Source organism: Poecilia latipinna, unplaced genomic scaffold (genome assembly GCF_001443285.1).
Source record: "Poecilia latipinna isolate Pla-1442-1.1 unplaced genomic scaffold, P_latipinna-1.0 Scaffold256, whole genome shotgun sequence".
Taxonomy (NCBI): domain Eukaryota; kingdom Metazoa; phylum Chordata; class Actinopteri; order Cyprinodontiformes; family Poeciliidae; genus Poecilia; species Poecilia latipinna.
This window is the reverse complement of record NW_015112872.1, coordinates 187,257-202,165: the sequence shown is the minus strand read 5'-3', so window position 1 is coordinate 202,165 and position 14,909 is coordinate 187,257. Positions and strand designations below refer to the sequence as shown.

At 40.7% G+C, this 14,909-nt stretch overlaps 2 protein-coding genes across 3 annotated transcripts in view; both read left to right on the top strand.

Moving 5' to 3' along the window:
- Positions 1–1,832, top strand: part of hmx3a (H6 family homeobox 3a) — a 6,881-nt gene extending 5,049 nt beyond the window's left edge. For both annotated transcript variants that reach the window (XM_015033048.1, XM_015033046.1), the window contains one exon: positions 451–1,832. In XM_015033048.1, coding sequence (XP_014888534.1) covers positions 451–1,082 — 632 coding nt within the window. In that variant the 3' untranslated portion in view covers positions 1,083–1,832. The remainder of the gene's footprint in view (positions 1–450) is intronic.
- Positions 1,833–9,369: 7,537 nt separating this feature from the next.
- hmx2 (H6 family homeobox 2) lies at positions 9,370–11,339 on the top strand. Its single transcript, XM_015033039.1, has 2 exons — positions 9,370–10,134; positions 10,746–11,339. The coding sequence occupies exons 1-2, from the start codon at positions 9,864–9,866 to the stop codon at positions 11,291–11,293; spliced, it is 819 nt and encodes a 272-aa protein (XP_014888525.1). The 5' UTR covers positions 9,370–9,863; the 3' UTR covers positions 11,294–11,339.
- Positions 11,340–14,909: the final 3,570 nt, after the last annotated feature.

The following is a 14,909-nucleotide window of genomic DNA, read 5'->3' as shown; positions in this document are numbered from 1 at the left end:
GCAGCTTTCTTTTGTTTTTTCTCCCCCCGCGTGGGGGGGACATCCCCCCCCGGGGGCCCCGGCCCCGACAGCCTTTTTTTTTTTTTTTTTTACACATCCCCGTTTTTTTTTTTTTTTTAATAATGATTTATACATGTATGGTCATAACGAGCTGAGCCGAACAGGTCCGTTTTAGAATCAAGAACTAAAGTAACTTTGAAAATCAAGTTATTATTATTATTATTATTATTATTATTATTATTATTATTATTAACCTTTCACAATGTGTTTATTTGTGGGTAGAAAAACTGTTTGACAGACAACTGTTTCCCTAAAATCTGCTGAGTGGTTCATATCAACAGGCGGTGATAAATGCCCCAAAACGCATACTATTATTATTATTATTATTATTATTATTATTATTATTATTATTATTATGACATTTCTCCCCTGCTCGTGTTTCCATTCCAGCAATCGAGAAACCAGGAGCCAGAGATTCCTCCCCGACCTCTGGCACGGACAGAGACTCCCCGGACCTTGTGCTCAAATCCGAGCCGGACGCGAAAGACGACGACGACGAGGACGAGGACGAGCACAGCAACAACAAAAGCAGCGACGAGATCATCCTGGAGGAGAGCGACGCGGAGGAGGCCAAGAAGGACGAGCTGGAGGAGTGGAAGAAGCGCGACGAGGACAAGAAGCCGTGCCGCAAGAAGAAAACGCGCACAGTGTTCTCCCGGAGCCAGGTGTTCCAGCTGGAGTCCACCTTCGACATGAAGCGCTACCTGAGCAGCTCGGAGCGCGCCGGTCTGGCCGCCTCGCTGCACCTGACGGAGACCCAGGTGAAGATCTGGTTTCAGAACCGGCGGAACAAGTGGAAGCGGCAGCTGGCCGCCGAGCTGGAGGCCGCCAACCTGAGCCACGCCGCGGCGCAGAGGATAGTCCGGGTGCCCATCCTCTATCACGAGAACTCTGCCTCGGAGGGCGCGGGGGGCGCGGCGGCCAGCGTGCCCGTCAGCCAGCCGCTGCTCACCTTCCCGCACCCGGGAGTCTACTATTCCCATCCCATCGTCACGTCTGTGCCGCTGCTCAGACCGGTTTGAAAACCGCCGAAAAGAGTTTTGATGTTTCATCTTATGACAAAATAATAATAAAAAAAGAAAGACAATATTTTTTTAATACAAAGTCAGACACTGCGAAAAAAACAACAAAAAAAACTAAGAAGAGACTGTCACTGTCAGGCAAACATGGACTTATTTTGTCAGATAGGTAATTGTGTCATTTTCCATAAGGGTACCGTTTATTATTATTATTATTATTATTATTATTATTATTATTATTATTATTATTATTATTATTATTATTATTATTATTGACATCTCAGGAGTCTGCCCACTGTATGAGTGTATTTTTTTCTTATTTTTTTGTTTTAAAACCTGATTGTTGCTGGACAGGCCATATCTGTGCGATGCAAAAAAAAAAAAAAAAAAAAAAAGGAAGTGGGGCGTGGGGAAATCTTGTTTACATAAAAGTGGTGACCTTCTTCTCACTTAACACCCTCATTTGAATTTTATTTCCTTTTCAAGAGCTGGTGACACTGCTGTCAGATGAGTGAATTCACTAAACGTGGAACACTTGTTTTGATCTTTTTTTTTCTTTCCTTTTTTTAAGCGCTTGAAGGGGGACAATCAAGACACTCTAGCTGTAAAAAAAATATCCACGTAGCTTTCTGTTTTTAGTGATTCTTTTAAACGCTCCTTCCACACAGACAGTTCTCTTAAGCACAAGTCTCCAATGACAATTTGTGTTTTTGAAACGGAGGGATTAAAAATAACGAGACAAAAAAAAAATCACTGGTGTAAAAAAAATGTAAATGTATATATTTAATGAGACGCGGAAAAAAGAAAATTCCTTACACGCTTCTCATTTGTAAAGTAAAAAAAAACCACGTTTTGATATTGTATTGCTGGATCATGTTGTGAAATAAATCGAAAATATTCCTTACGTTTCGTTTTTTGCCTTATTACACTTTTGTTTTGTTTTGTTTTCTCGCTACCATTTAATATATGTAAATATGTAATTAAAAGTTAAAGCAGGACTTTACCCACTCACTCTTTGAGCAACAGCAGGTGGCTTCTCTGCCGTCGCCCAAAACGTCATTTTACATAAAGAGTGGCTCGGTCAATTACGTGCGTAATTGGCACCATCACGGGTAATGTATTCGAGGACATTATTCTCCAAGTACGAGCGTTTGTGTCATGTCAATCTGAAAATATCGATTTATTATTGTTCTTGCATTTGTTTTATTTTTAGCTTGTTGTTTTCACCATAAACTTTTTATTTTTTATTTTTTATTTTTTTGCATGGCTTATTATGAACTTATGTGTAGCTTGTTTATTACATCACTTGAATTTAAATACGATAAAGCAATTTAGCAACATTAAAAATAGCCTATAATATTGACTGGTAACGGCTTTTCTTTTCTTTTTTAAATCTGTGATTACATATAAATAATAACATAATAGTAATAGTGCACAATTAAAGCTTGCAGTATTCTACCGTAACCCAAATTACAGCCCCATCCATATTAAAATGTGCACAAAAAAAAGAAAAAAAAAGATGTAAATCTTCAAATTAGAGATACATTATTTAACAGGTACTTTGTCTCAGAAGGTTCTACAGGTGTCACTGCACTCCTGAGGTCTATCTCATACCGGGAACATATGATGGCAAGGTCATCATATGTTACAACCAAAACACCTAAAAAAGTGGATTAAGCTGTCAAGTGTGCCCTTTATAATGACGAACACCTTATTCAGTCTGGTTCGTAATTATTTAGGACGCGTTTGTGAAGTTTGAATAAAGATACAAAACACAACAACGGGACCTTTTTTATTTTTTTTTTTTTTTTTAAAGGCCTTCTTCTACATGAATCAGATCAGACGTAGAGACACATGGTGTGTTTATATCTCTTTTTAAAATGCTCATATTCTGTCCAAAGTTTATGAGGGAGAAAAACACGGAACTCAGACCAGGAAGGTGAAGAGAGCATCTCGCTTGTGCAGAAACGATAATCTGATGGTGATATTTAAATATTGTTGTGGCGAAGTTTTTTTTTTTTCAGTTTTGTCTTTCTTTCTATTTTACAAACATAATTCTCCACTAGATTTTATTTAGGCGTCAGGGGCTGGTTAGTAACTGTCGATTAATTAAATCTTAAATCTCTTACATATATATATATATATATATATATATATATATATATATATATATATGGATTGATTTTCATTATTGGAAACTAATCAGTCAGTATGAACTCTGTTGTGATGACCTCATCAAGAGACAAAGGGTTCATTCAAATATCATCATATCATCCGGGTATATTGACGCGTACCTTACCATGAACACTCAACACGGCCCCATTACTGCAAATTAATAGATTAGTATAGCATTATTCCTCTGGCACATATCGATCTGTGAACGTCTGCAGCACGCTGCGTCAAGTAAAGCGCAGCAGCTTTCACACGCTGCTTCGGCCAAGCTCATGACCTTGATTTGCGCGCATAAATTGAAAAAAAAAAAAAAAAAAGTCACCACTCGATAATTTCCATTTGTGCGACATCTTTATGTAAAGGAGTGGAGGGGAGGGTGGAGCAGAGCGGGAAAAAAAATCAGATTAAACGCATTTGCACGAACAGGGACAAACTGACGTGACTGGGTGTATTGTATTAAAATGGAGAGCTGAATGGATAATATTCAGCAGTCCCCGTCACAGGACTCAGGGGCCAGTTGGGAGACACTCAAGTAAGTGGACTTCTTGCATAATACCAACCTGGTATTTTTATTAGCGAGTGTCATGCGCAGAGGTTAAAGCGTCCATATCAAGAATTTTGTCGCAAAAACGGACCCTGTGAGGCAAGAAAAACAAAACAAACAAAAAAACAGGGGCACATCGAGGAATTTTTCAAAGTGGTGGCCAGATAAGTGTCACTTATGATTGGTGTGGGTCACTGAAAGCAAACACGTGAAAGAATTTCAAAAGTTTTGATAATTCCATGTCATGTTTCTGTGGATCAGTTTTTGGGGGCTTGTGAGAAGAAGGAGTGCTGCTATGAAATAAAGGGCATCACACAGAATGCATATGTTGATATGGGTATCCCCATTATGGGTTACATGAGCCTTACATGTAAATCATCAGTGTCAAATGGACACCACATGAATTTCAAAGGCTTCGTGCGGGAATCATATGAAATTTACGGCTTTCCCGTGTGCATCGTGCATAATTTTGAAGATTTACTTGTACACCACATTAGTTTTCTTGGTCCCACGTGGTCTTTACATGAAGTTTATCATTCCAGATGGGCATCACATAAAGTTTAGTGATTTCACATAGATGCCATATGTGATTTACAAGTTTCACGGTGGCATCACAAGCATTAAGTTTATGGGTATCTGTTGGGTACCTCTAGTACATCACAAAGGTTTCACATGTCAGCGTACATGTCTTTCACATATACACCATCAAAATGTTCTAAATCTTTTTTTTTTCTTTATGCAAAGCGTTTTACATTATCCAACATACAATTTTAATGCAATGCTTCACATGGTCATCACGCTCATGTGACCTTACGTTTTCCAATGTGATTTATGAAATGTAAAATTGTGTCTTTCTGTCAGGGTTTAACTGCAAATGTTCAATGTAATAATGGCTGTGCTTCATGTGAATGTACTTTGAAGCTTTATTGTCTCAATGTTGCTGTTTTTTTTTCATTATATACAAAGACAGACAAACAAAAAACACTAGCTACTTTGTTCATCTTATTGACCATAAAATGATTTAAGCAATGTTGGCTGTGTTTTCTATATCTATGTTTTTCAAGACACAGGCCCTAACAGTGCATGCATTGAAGTGAACTTTGGAAAAGCATTGGACTAAATGCCAAAGAAATCTTAACAAACATAACACGTGAGGATAAATTTGATCATTTTCTGATCAAATGTACTAATGAGTCGTCCACAAATATACAAACTCACATTTAAATGGAGTTTGTCCCCTAGACAGTCAAGACCCAAGAGATTGGTTTGTGTTTCCAACAGACATGCTATGTAGTCAATTAATTTAGTTTATTTCAATGAAGCAGGTTCACAGCAAATGCCATCTCAATTAAAACACTTGACAAAAGTTCAGTTTATTTAGTTTAGGTTTAAGTTGTCCATTTAAGGCAGGTCATTCAGTTGCTCAATCCCTTCGCAGCAATCCCTTTTTCTGAGAAAGCATGTGGCGACAGTGGACGTTTGATTTCAGCAAATTGAAGAATATGTTGTTGACCTCCTTTGGAGTTATAATTTGACTGATTGAATAAACGCTGCTACCCCTTGAAGCTTATTCTCTCCAATCTTAAAGAAAATATTCTTATTTTTCAATATGAATTAGAAAGCTGATGCTGCTAATCTTCGGAGTTTCTGTAACTTTATCATTAAGGATGCTTGGGCAAAAACGGTCAAACTTGATTGTGAAAGAAAACAAAACCCTCAGCCTCCACAATTAAATGTAGAGTATCAAGCAACAGATAAATGCCAATCAATAATCAGAGACCATACAAAGGTGATGCCCTCACCGCGCGCTCCCGCGTCACACATCACGCGTCTGAAGAGGAAATCTTGTTTTTCTACCGACGCCATTTGCTTTCCTGATTGAACGCAGGGCATCAGATTTTCATCAAAGTTCTATTAAGTGAAACATAGGTTGCAGAGCAGCGTCTGATTGGAACAGTTTAAATTTTAATTGTGTTTTTAATTTGACATATAGTTGCTGTGAAGAATGACACCAAAACGCCGAGGGGGCGGTCGATTTTCTTAATTTCTCCCCGAGGAATTGATGAGTCTATCAGGGCAGTAGATTGGAAAGCCATTAAAACTCAATGGTTGGGTTGTTAATTGGAACTTGATGGATAGGAGCCCTTGGATAGGCTGTGGCTGATCCAATCTTCCTGACTTTGTGTTTTCCAATAAATTACCCAGTTCATTTCCACACTCGGATTACATAAATTGTACACCTTCAGGGCTCGGCTGCTCTGCTTGCATTTACAACTCTCTCCTCTCTCTCTCTGTCTATCTCTCTCTCTTTCATTCACACGCACGCAAGAAAGGCGCGCACAGAGGAGGAGGGGGGAAAAAAGGGAGCAGCCACCGCTTTCTTGAATGAAAATCGAAACATAATCAACGTTTATACTTAGAAAATTTATTGATATCATTTTCTCTGGTAATTTCCTTATTCTAGACTTGGACACGCCATATATCATAATACACACGTGTAAAGGCTCTTTGTTTAATATTTATCGGAGCTTGATTCCCAGATCAAAGCGCCTCATAACTTCATCTGTCTTTCTCAGAGCTTTCTCTCCTGCTAAAGATCTTGTTCAGTTATTGTGGTAGGCCGGCCGTACGCCACCTATCATTGTGATAGAGCGCGAACTTAAGGCGCGCTCCTCTGCTGTTCGGGCCTGAAGACACACAGGGAGGGGATTATTGTTGCCACAATACCAGAAAACAACCACAGCTCGCCTTTTGCCGCTACTGACCTGTAAACGTCAGCTTTCCCCATCAAGGTGGTATGCGTAATTTATTCTTTTTTTTTTTAACACTACAGCAACGCGTCGTGTCCACCATCACCGATATTTTTGTTAAAGTAGTCTGAAAGTGACGGAAGAGGCGCGGCGACGCGCTGACACGGGTCTTTGTATGAAAAAAGCGGCATATAAAAAATAAACCCATTTAAGTGTCATTGCAGATTTCACGCCTTATGTGTTACCACCATAAATCCAGCATCCGCCTCGACTGCCCTCGTATAATTCCGCATCCCCCCCAACCCCACCCAAAACCCACCTCTCACCCCCTCCCTGAGTTTCAGCGGGACCGTTTAGCAGCTGCTGGTATTGCTGCCACTTCAGAATATTTACGCACGGCCCCAGATGCCTCTGACGACGGCAGGATCTGATGTCAGCATCAGCAGCGTCACCTCACCTGCATAATTAACCCAGCGTCTTTTCTCTTTTTCTGTTTTTTTTTCTTCTCACTCTCACAGGCTGTCCAAACAACATACCGGTTGTGTTGGTACGAAGAAGGTCGCTGACACGCAGAGTAGGCACCAGATTGTATGGGGACCAAAGCCGATGACTTACAGTTATTACCGCACCAGGCAGCCACCGTAGCGCCATTAATTGTGTTCTGCTGGGTATTTAACACTTCTGGTGTCGCGGATTTTTCCCAGCAATCAAATTGACCACATCGCTTGATTATTTTTGATACGGGCAACATGGGTCCACTGCCCAGGGCTCCATTCTACCGGAGGGAGATCAGGACAGTATTTGTCATATTCGACCAAACCTATCTCTTTCTTATTTGTGTGTCCAATCAACGAGAGCGTCCCTCTGTGTTGTGTGCACGGTGACCCCTGCCAGAAATATCTGGTCACTACTTGGTGCCAAAATTTATTTTTTAAGTTTTTCTTTTGGTTTTGCTCATCTGGACTGACTTTGATAAGTCAGTCCAGACGTGTGTCTGAAGTGTCAACACACGTCCAGTCTACAATTGATTGTATTCAACCTGAATGCAAAAGTTTTTTTTTTTTTTTTTAAGACATACAAATTGTACTTTCTAATATTAGCAGTAAGGTTCACTGCTCAGGGTGACTTTTGATATCTAATGGTCAGATTCAGACTTAGTGCTAAACTAAATGGTTATTTTACTGTTTTCTTTTATGCTTTGATCAGTTTGAAATAGAAAACACCCAGCTTGATCAAACTTGAAGTGCACAATCATAGATTGCTCATAAAAACAGTTTGAGATTTCTAAAACATGTACAGTAAAACACAATGTAGTACTTCTATTGTTCCTTTGTTTTTGTTGGGCATTTTGACCAACTTAAATAACTAGAAGTGTCAAAACTGGAAGGACAAGGACAATGAAGGACTGACCACAAGGATGTTTTCTTGTAATAGCTACTGAACAAAAAAAGCCCCCCCCCCCCCCATGCGTTGATTAGAGAATCACAACATCACATGATTGAGATTAGGTAGGAATTGGTCTGTAGTGTATGGTACTTATGAATTGTTAATTAATTTTATGGATTCTACTTTCTTAATGAGTTTGTGAAACCACATATGTGAGGTCAAACCACAGACGAAATATTTCCACTTAAATCTAAGATATTCATAGACGTAAGATCGACCTACACCTCAATCACTTCTATTTGAAGCCTCAGTTTGCTCAGTTGATAATTTATTACAAGCGACAACAGACATTGCATGCTATTTATCAGCTTTATCTTTAGTTACATTGTGGATAAAATGTGACATTAGTACAGAAATAAACAATAAAAAAATAAATAAAAATTTGCAACATAATTTGCAACACACTTTGACAAAACGGTAACAATTGAGATGATCTTTCTCTGCATGAGAACAACTAGTACATTTGCAAGGTTTTTTAAAACATAAATAAATCTAGATTTTACATTGTAAATATTTTTAAAAATTTACACTTCATATTTAGAGCAAAATTAAAGTCAGGCTCATTCTTGATCAATCTAATAGGTTTGGAGATCTACGTCCTGTATGAGAAGTAGAGCGCTCTTCTGGGCCCCCTGCTGGCCTGGGGGCCTGAAGCAGCAGCTTAGCTTGCAATGCCTTGGCTGGGCTGCGTAACTGTTTGCGTGGTGCTAATGTTAGATTGTGTCCGCAGGCAGACACAATCTAACAGAGGCGCGCGCGCGCACACGCACCCATACACAAACACAAACACACACACACACACACACACACACACACACACACACACACACACATTTTCAGAAGGTGGTGATGCGCGCTCACTATGCTCCCTGCACCGCCGCGTGCGCGCCCACAGCCTCCCACCACCTCCAATCAATTAGTCAATCAATTAGCCGGCCTCCACTCCACGCGCGGTCATCACGAGGCAGATTAGCTCAGTAATGATCAAATTAATTCTTAATCGTAGATAATGGACGGGGAATGAGTTTATGATTTTCAGGGGGAAAAAATGAGTTGGGTCTTTGTCTTAGATCCAAAGGCTTTGTGCGTGTTACTGTCACGGCAGCCAATTTGGCATGCATACAAAAAAACAAACAAACAAAAGAAAACAACAAAAAAAACAAAACAAAACAAAACAAAAAAACAACCGAACTGGCTTTAATTCAGGTCATTCACAAATGACTGTCATTGTTTTGAGACATGCATAAGAATAAAATACATTTTGTTTTACTTTTTTTTTTAGTAAAAACATGTATTTTGGTAACATACAACCACTCTAAAAGAAAAAAAAAAACTTATATTTTACTATTTATTCTAATAAAAAATTACTTTGTATATTACACATTGCATGCAACAAATACATAGAAAATTGACCACATCAATATCGCATTTTACAGTTTCACGTAAATTCTGAAATATGTAATTTTGGGCATATGGGCAATCTCTCCCTCTCCACTTCCCATCTCAAAACCCTGACAGGAGTTTGAAATTTCCGGGCTCATACTGGGTGCTGCGATTGGCCCAGTAGGAGCTTACCTACATGCAAATGAAGCAACGCAACTTTGTTGCCTCGGATCCAGAGCGTGAGGAGGAGGACCGGGAATACACTCATGTTCCCCGAGCTCTAGAAAAAACACCTCCACCTCCTTCAGTGTTAAAACGCTACAATTAAACCGGCTTGGGGGGGTTTAAAGAAGAAGAAGAAGAAGGAAAAAAAAAAGCGGACAAAAGAAGCTTTGGTAATTTTTACGCACCAGTCGTGTAGAAAGCAATCACGGAATCCAACGGGACTAACCGATTCAGCCAATACTTCGCTACTGTTATGAAGCGAGAATGAGTAGCGCAGACGACAGCGGGAGCAAGTGCTCGTCGGGCCCCGTCTCCAGCTTCACCATCCAGTCCATTTTGGGCACGGCGTCCGATGAGCCGCGCTCCGGAGCCAAGGAGCTGTCCAAGGGGCCGTCGCCGCCGAGGAGGCGCTCGCTGTCGGTGTCCTCCGAGGAGGAGTGCAGCGGAGGGGAGGACTCAGCGGACTGCTTCTGCTCCGACACGGGTCAAAGCGAGCCATGCACGCAGCACCAAGCCCACAACTTCTCCTGCTTAGGTCAGAAATCTATTATTATTATTATTATTGTTAATTATTATTATTATTATTATTATTATTATTATTATTATTATTCCCTATTAAATTATTTGGTGTTGGTTGGCTTGATTCTAGCTGCTATGTTCAAACCATGCACCATTAGTTTACATTCTAACACTGTAACACTCGCGTGCAGCCCCGTTCACTTCCACTCGTGTGTGCACGCACGAGCTCAGACGCAGCGGCGAGAGTGGAAGGTCGCACAAAACAGCCCCATGTCTAATCCTCTCATTTCAAATTTAATTGAGCCCCACTAATTGATGAAGCATGTTTCCAAAATGGCTGCACCAGGCCCTGCACACACACACACACACACACACACACACCGTCAATTGAGCGTTAAATATAGCGGAATTTAATTAATAGCTTACTGTAGCTGAACTAAGCACACTCGACATTGATGTGTTTATTCAGAAAAGTCACCATGTTTGCCACTCATTTCGTTGAAGTCAAACTCACTCAGTCTGACTCTGTTTACAAAAAAAAAAAAAGTAAAAAGTAATTCGCAGTCTCAGTGGCTGTTAAACCGTTCAGGAACGGTTCTGATCATGCGCTTCTCTTGACGCTATCAGGTTCCGCTAAAGGTCTTCTCTCCGGGAGTGACGGACTCGCACGGCGGCCGCACCTGTCCCAGCCTCTGCTGCAGGATTACAAGAAGGAGCAGGACAGACCGTGCCATCAGATGTCTCCTCTGTCGGAGGAGAGACAGGGGGACGGCGCGGACAAGCACGGCAACTCGGCCAAGAAGAAGACGCGCACCGTTTTCTCCCGGAGCCAGGTGTACCAGCTAGAGTCTACCTTCGACATGAAGCGCTACCTGAGCAGCTCGGAGCGGGCCTGCTTGGCGTCCAGCCTGCAGCTGACGGAGACTCAGGTCAAGACGTGGTTTCAGAACAGGAGGAACAAGTGGAAACGGCAGCTCTCCGCCGAGCTGGAGGCGGCCAACATGGCCCACGCCTCCGCACAGACATTAGTGGGGATGCCGCTGGTTTTCAGAGATAACAACCTCCTGCGCGTCCCCGTCCCTCGGTCCATCGCCTTCCCGACGCCCCTGTATTACCCGGGGAGCAACCTGCCAGCGTTACCTTTATACAACCTGTACAACAAAATAGAGTACTGATAGACTGTTCTCTACGTTTACCACTGCAGTCCACGAGAAAAAAAAAGAGACGCATTTCAAACAATACAAACTTTATATACGTGTCTCCATAACTCCATGTATATTAATTGTATCACTTTATTTGTTGGGAAAAAAAATCTGTACTTTACAAGAGAAAGCAACCAAGCTTCCCCCATGCATATAAAATACACCATGTGTATTGCTTATAACGATAGCAAGAAATTTGTACCGTTTTTATTTTTTATTATCTTTCACTGTTACAATATTGGATTTTGGGACTTCAAACAAAACCTGGATGAGTGGATTTGGAAGAAGCTGCTTTTACACTTTTATTTATAACTGATGATTTTATTCACCTAAGGACAAGAAAAGACATAATTGAGGAAATATATCATTGTTTTTTTTATTGTAATTTAGACCTTCAGTTATAAACACATTCAATAAATTTTTCTATTTCAGTGACAAATGGGATTGATTGGTTTTATTATACGGAATTTAAATTTTACTCCTTTTAGAGCCTTTTTAGATTTATAAGGCAACAAAATCAACTTTTCTGATGACCACAAAGTACATCATAAAAACAAATAAACAAACAAACAAAAAAACAAGGGGAAGTTAATTATTTTATTTGGGGGAAGGGATTTTTAATTTAGTTCTTATTGCTATATTTAATGAGCTTTATTTTCTGTCTTCTTGGATCCAAAAATAGCAAATTATTAAGATTCTGTGTGAGAAGCTCTGGCATGTATATAGTTATGTGGGGGAGCATCAGCAATCATTTGGTGAAATGTCGTAGAAAGAATTTTAAAATGAAAACATGAGGGATGAAATCTACAGCATGTTAACTAAATTAAGTAAAACTGTATCCAAAGATAATTTTCTAGTGAAAAACATTCAGAGAGCTTCACCTTATGAGGAATAAATAATAAGCTGAAATACATTGGAGATATTTGTCAAAGGGTTATAATATTGCTTCCCGTTCCAAAACCAAAATTGCGACACAAAATTACCAACTTTCGCTTTTTAAGCCTCCTTTTATTTTATTTGTCTCATATTACTATAGATTACAAGTGACCAGGGATCTCTGTCATAGATGAAAACATGCATACTGGGAGATAAAGCACATACATTTTAAGGCTAGAAACAGGATGCTCACTACCATTAGCCAATCATGCCCCTGGGCGGGATCTTCTCTCATTTGAAGTCTTGCCTCCAATGGCTCTTAGAAGCACCAGGCCTTGTATAGGGAGGGAAACCTAAGAAGGAGGCACGTTGTAAAAGTTCAAGACTCTTGTCATTGAGCTGCATCTTGTATTCTCCATTTGTGTAATGGATTGCAGGACAGGCCGCGCTTTGCATCCTGGACGGCGCGTCCTCGTCCTTTAGAGGCCTGTTAGGATTTTCAAGAACTTCCTCAAAAGACAAAAGAGGGGAAAGAGGGATCTCAGATTTTATAACAATTCGATTCATGCAAACATGAAACACACACCCGGACTTTATCACACACACCGAGCCTCTGCCAAACCCATGTTTAGGCTCTCGGGTGTCTGGTGGTTGATGGAAGGGTGATAAAATCGTGCCATTTGCCAGCTTTTTCTTGGGTGTCACATCCTGTGGGCCACAAAGGGGAGAGACCTGTCCACCCGTCTGCTTCCTCGCTCGCTCTCCATCCCACCAACCTCTCTCTCTCTTTCTTTCCCCCTCTCTCTCTCTTTCTGTGTGTGTGCTAATGGCTACATTACCTGGCAGAAATCATGACTAGCTGGGCTCTGCTGCCTCACAGATTATGCCTGACCCAATTTCTGCAACAGCCGCCCTGTGTTTCAGGGAAAATGGATAGCGTTAAACAACAGATGTGATTTATGGGTAACTGTGGCTACATGGCAAGGAGGAGGTGAGGTACAGGAGGATGAATTTGTGACAGATAGGAAAAGGGAAGGGTGTGTGTGTGGGGGGGCAGGGGGGAGGGACGGTAACGCTTGCGAAAAGGAGCAATAGCTTTGCTTGAATGAAGCTGTTTATTAGTTTCCAAGTGGTCATTATGTCATCTCGCGTGACGGCAATGCGCCACGCTTTTGGATGGATGTTTGCACCCCACTGACTTGTGGGAAATCTGCATGACCTGTCACCCTCAGGTGTTTGATTTACAAGACAAGGGAGGGGGTGGGGGAGAGAAAGAGACGTGCAGCACGCACGCAGAAGCAAGGGAAGAGCGTTCTGTGTAACTATGTATCACGGCAATGGCAGGTGTGAATTACAAATTTTAATAGCAAGGCAATGAAAATGATTTGAAGTGGCTTAAACTGCAAAGAGACGGAGACTGGCACAGTGATGAAGATTTGTTGAGATGATATGTTTTGCCTTAGGATTCATCAAACGGTCGTGGTAAGGTGAAAAGCAAGTGTAATTCACTCTGGGAGATAATTTATGAGAGGAGTAATGGGAACTGTGGGCTCCATGCGGAGGGGAGGGAAGAGTGCACCGAGTAAATTGATTCCCAGGCTAATTTTTTTTTTTTAAAACATATTTACAGGATCATTATGAATTATAGGAAAACTTCCAGATATCACCTCCCTTTACATCCACAGATAAGATCTAATCTAACTTAATCAGGATTATTGAGTTTAAACAGACTAGCAACAATATTATCCAACCCGCCTCAAGATCCTCTTTTGTACAAATCCCATCCTTCCATCATTTGCTGGACTGAGGGCCTTTCAGCTCGCTCGCAACTTGTTTACAGACATTTGATTTATAAATGAAAGGGAACGACGTGGCTTAATATTAGAATAAAGGGACGTAACACCAGAAATAGATGCGGGCACGAGTTTTAAAAGCGATCGCGATGCATTAAGCCAGGCAACTCTCAAGACCTGTTTTGCTCCCTAAATGAATTTGAGAGGAGCATAACGAGGTTTTTGAAGGCAGGCCCTGTCATCCGCCCGGCTTTAACCAGCCACTGTATTTATGGGTTAATGGTTAAAAAGGAGAGCTCGAAGCAGGAGCGATTTTTTATGATTCTGTTTTATATCAACTGGAAATGAAGGAGCTGAAGGGAAATTGTGTTTGCCCACCGACCCCCTCCCCGACAGAAAGCCCCTTTTCTCTTGACAGAAAGGGACTGTGCTACCTGGCAGGCAGGATGGTAAATGAAACATACAGACTTATTTATTAGAAATCATTTAAGAACATGAAACATATTAATAATAATGGAAGGGAACTAGTCACAGTGCTATTGAAAACGTATTTGCCCCTTGCGTATTTTGTTAGCTTTAGTATTTTTTTTATCATCCTGGCATTATTACAAATGAACATTTTATTGTCAGAGATAACATATAGTAAATACAAAATGCAATTTTCAAAATATACATTTATTAATCAAGAGTCAGCCGGACTACTAATCCCTGTAAATCACTAATTTTCACTCTAAACATAATAAATTGTTGTTCCAACAATTAGAGTTCGCGGTGACTGACAATGAGTCTTTTACGTCTCTGAGGAAATTTGTTTTGCTAAATTCAACCACCTGGAGGGTTGTACCATCATGGATGCACAGCCACTCATTTAGATTTCCTGTCCAGACTTTGACTAGGCCTCTCCAACACAATTAATTCGC

Coding starts and splice junctions, on each gene's coding strand:
- hmx2 (XM_015033039.1), top strand. CDS start 9,864: ATGAGTAGCGCAGACGACAGCGGGAGCAAGTGCTCGTCGGGCCCCGTC. Junction 10,135..10,745: donor CCACAACTTCTCCTGCTTAG/GTCAGAAATCTA, acceptor TGACGCTATCAG/GTTCCGCTAAAGGTCTTCTC.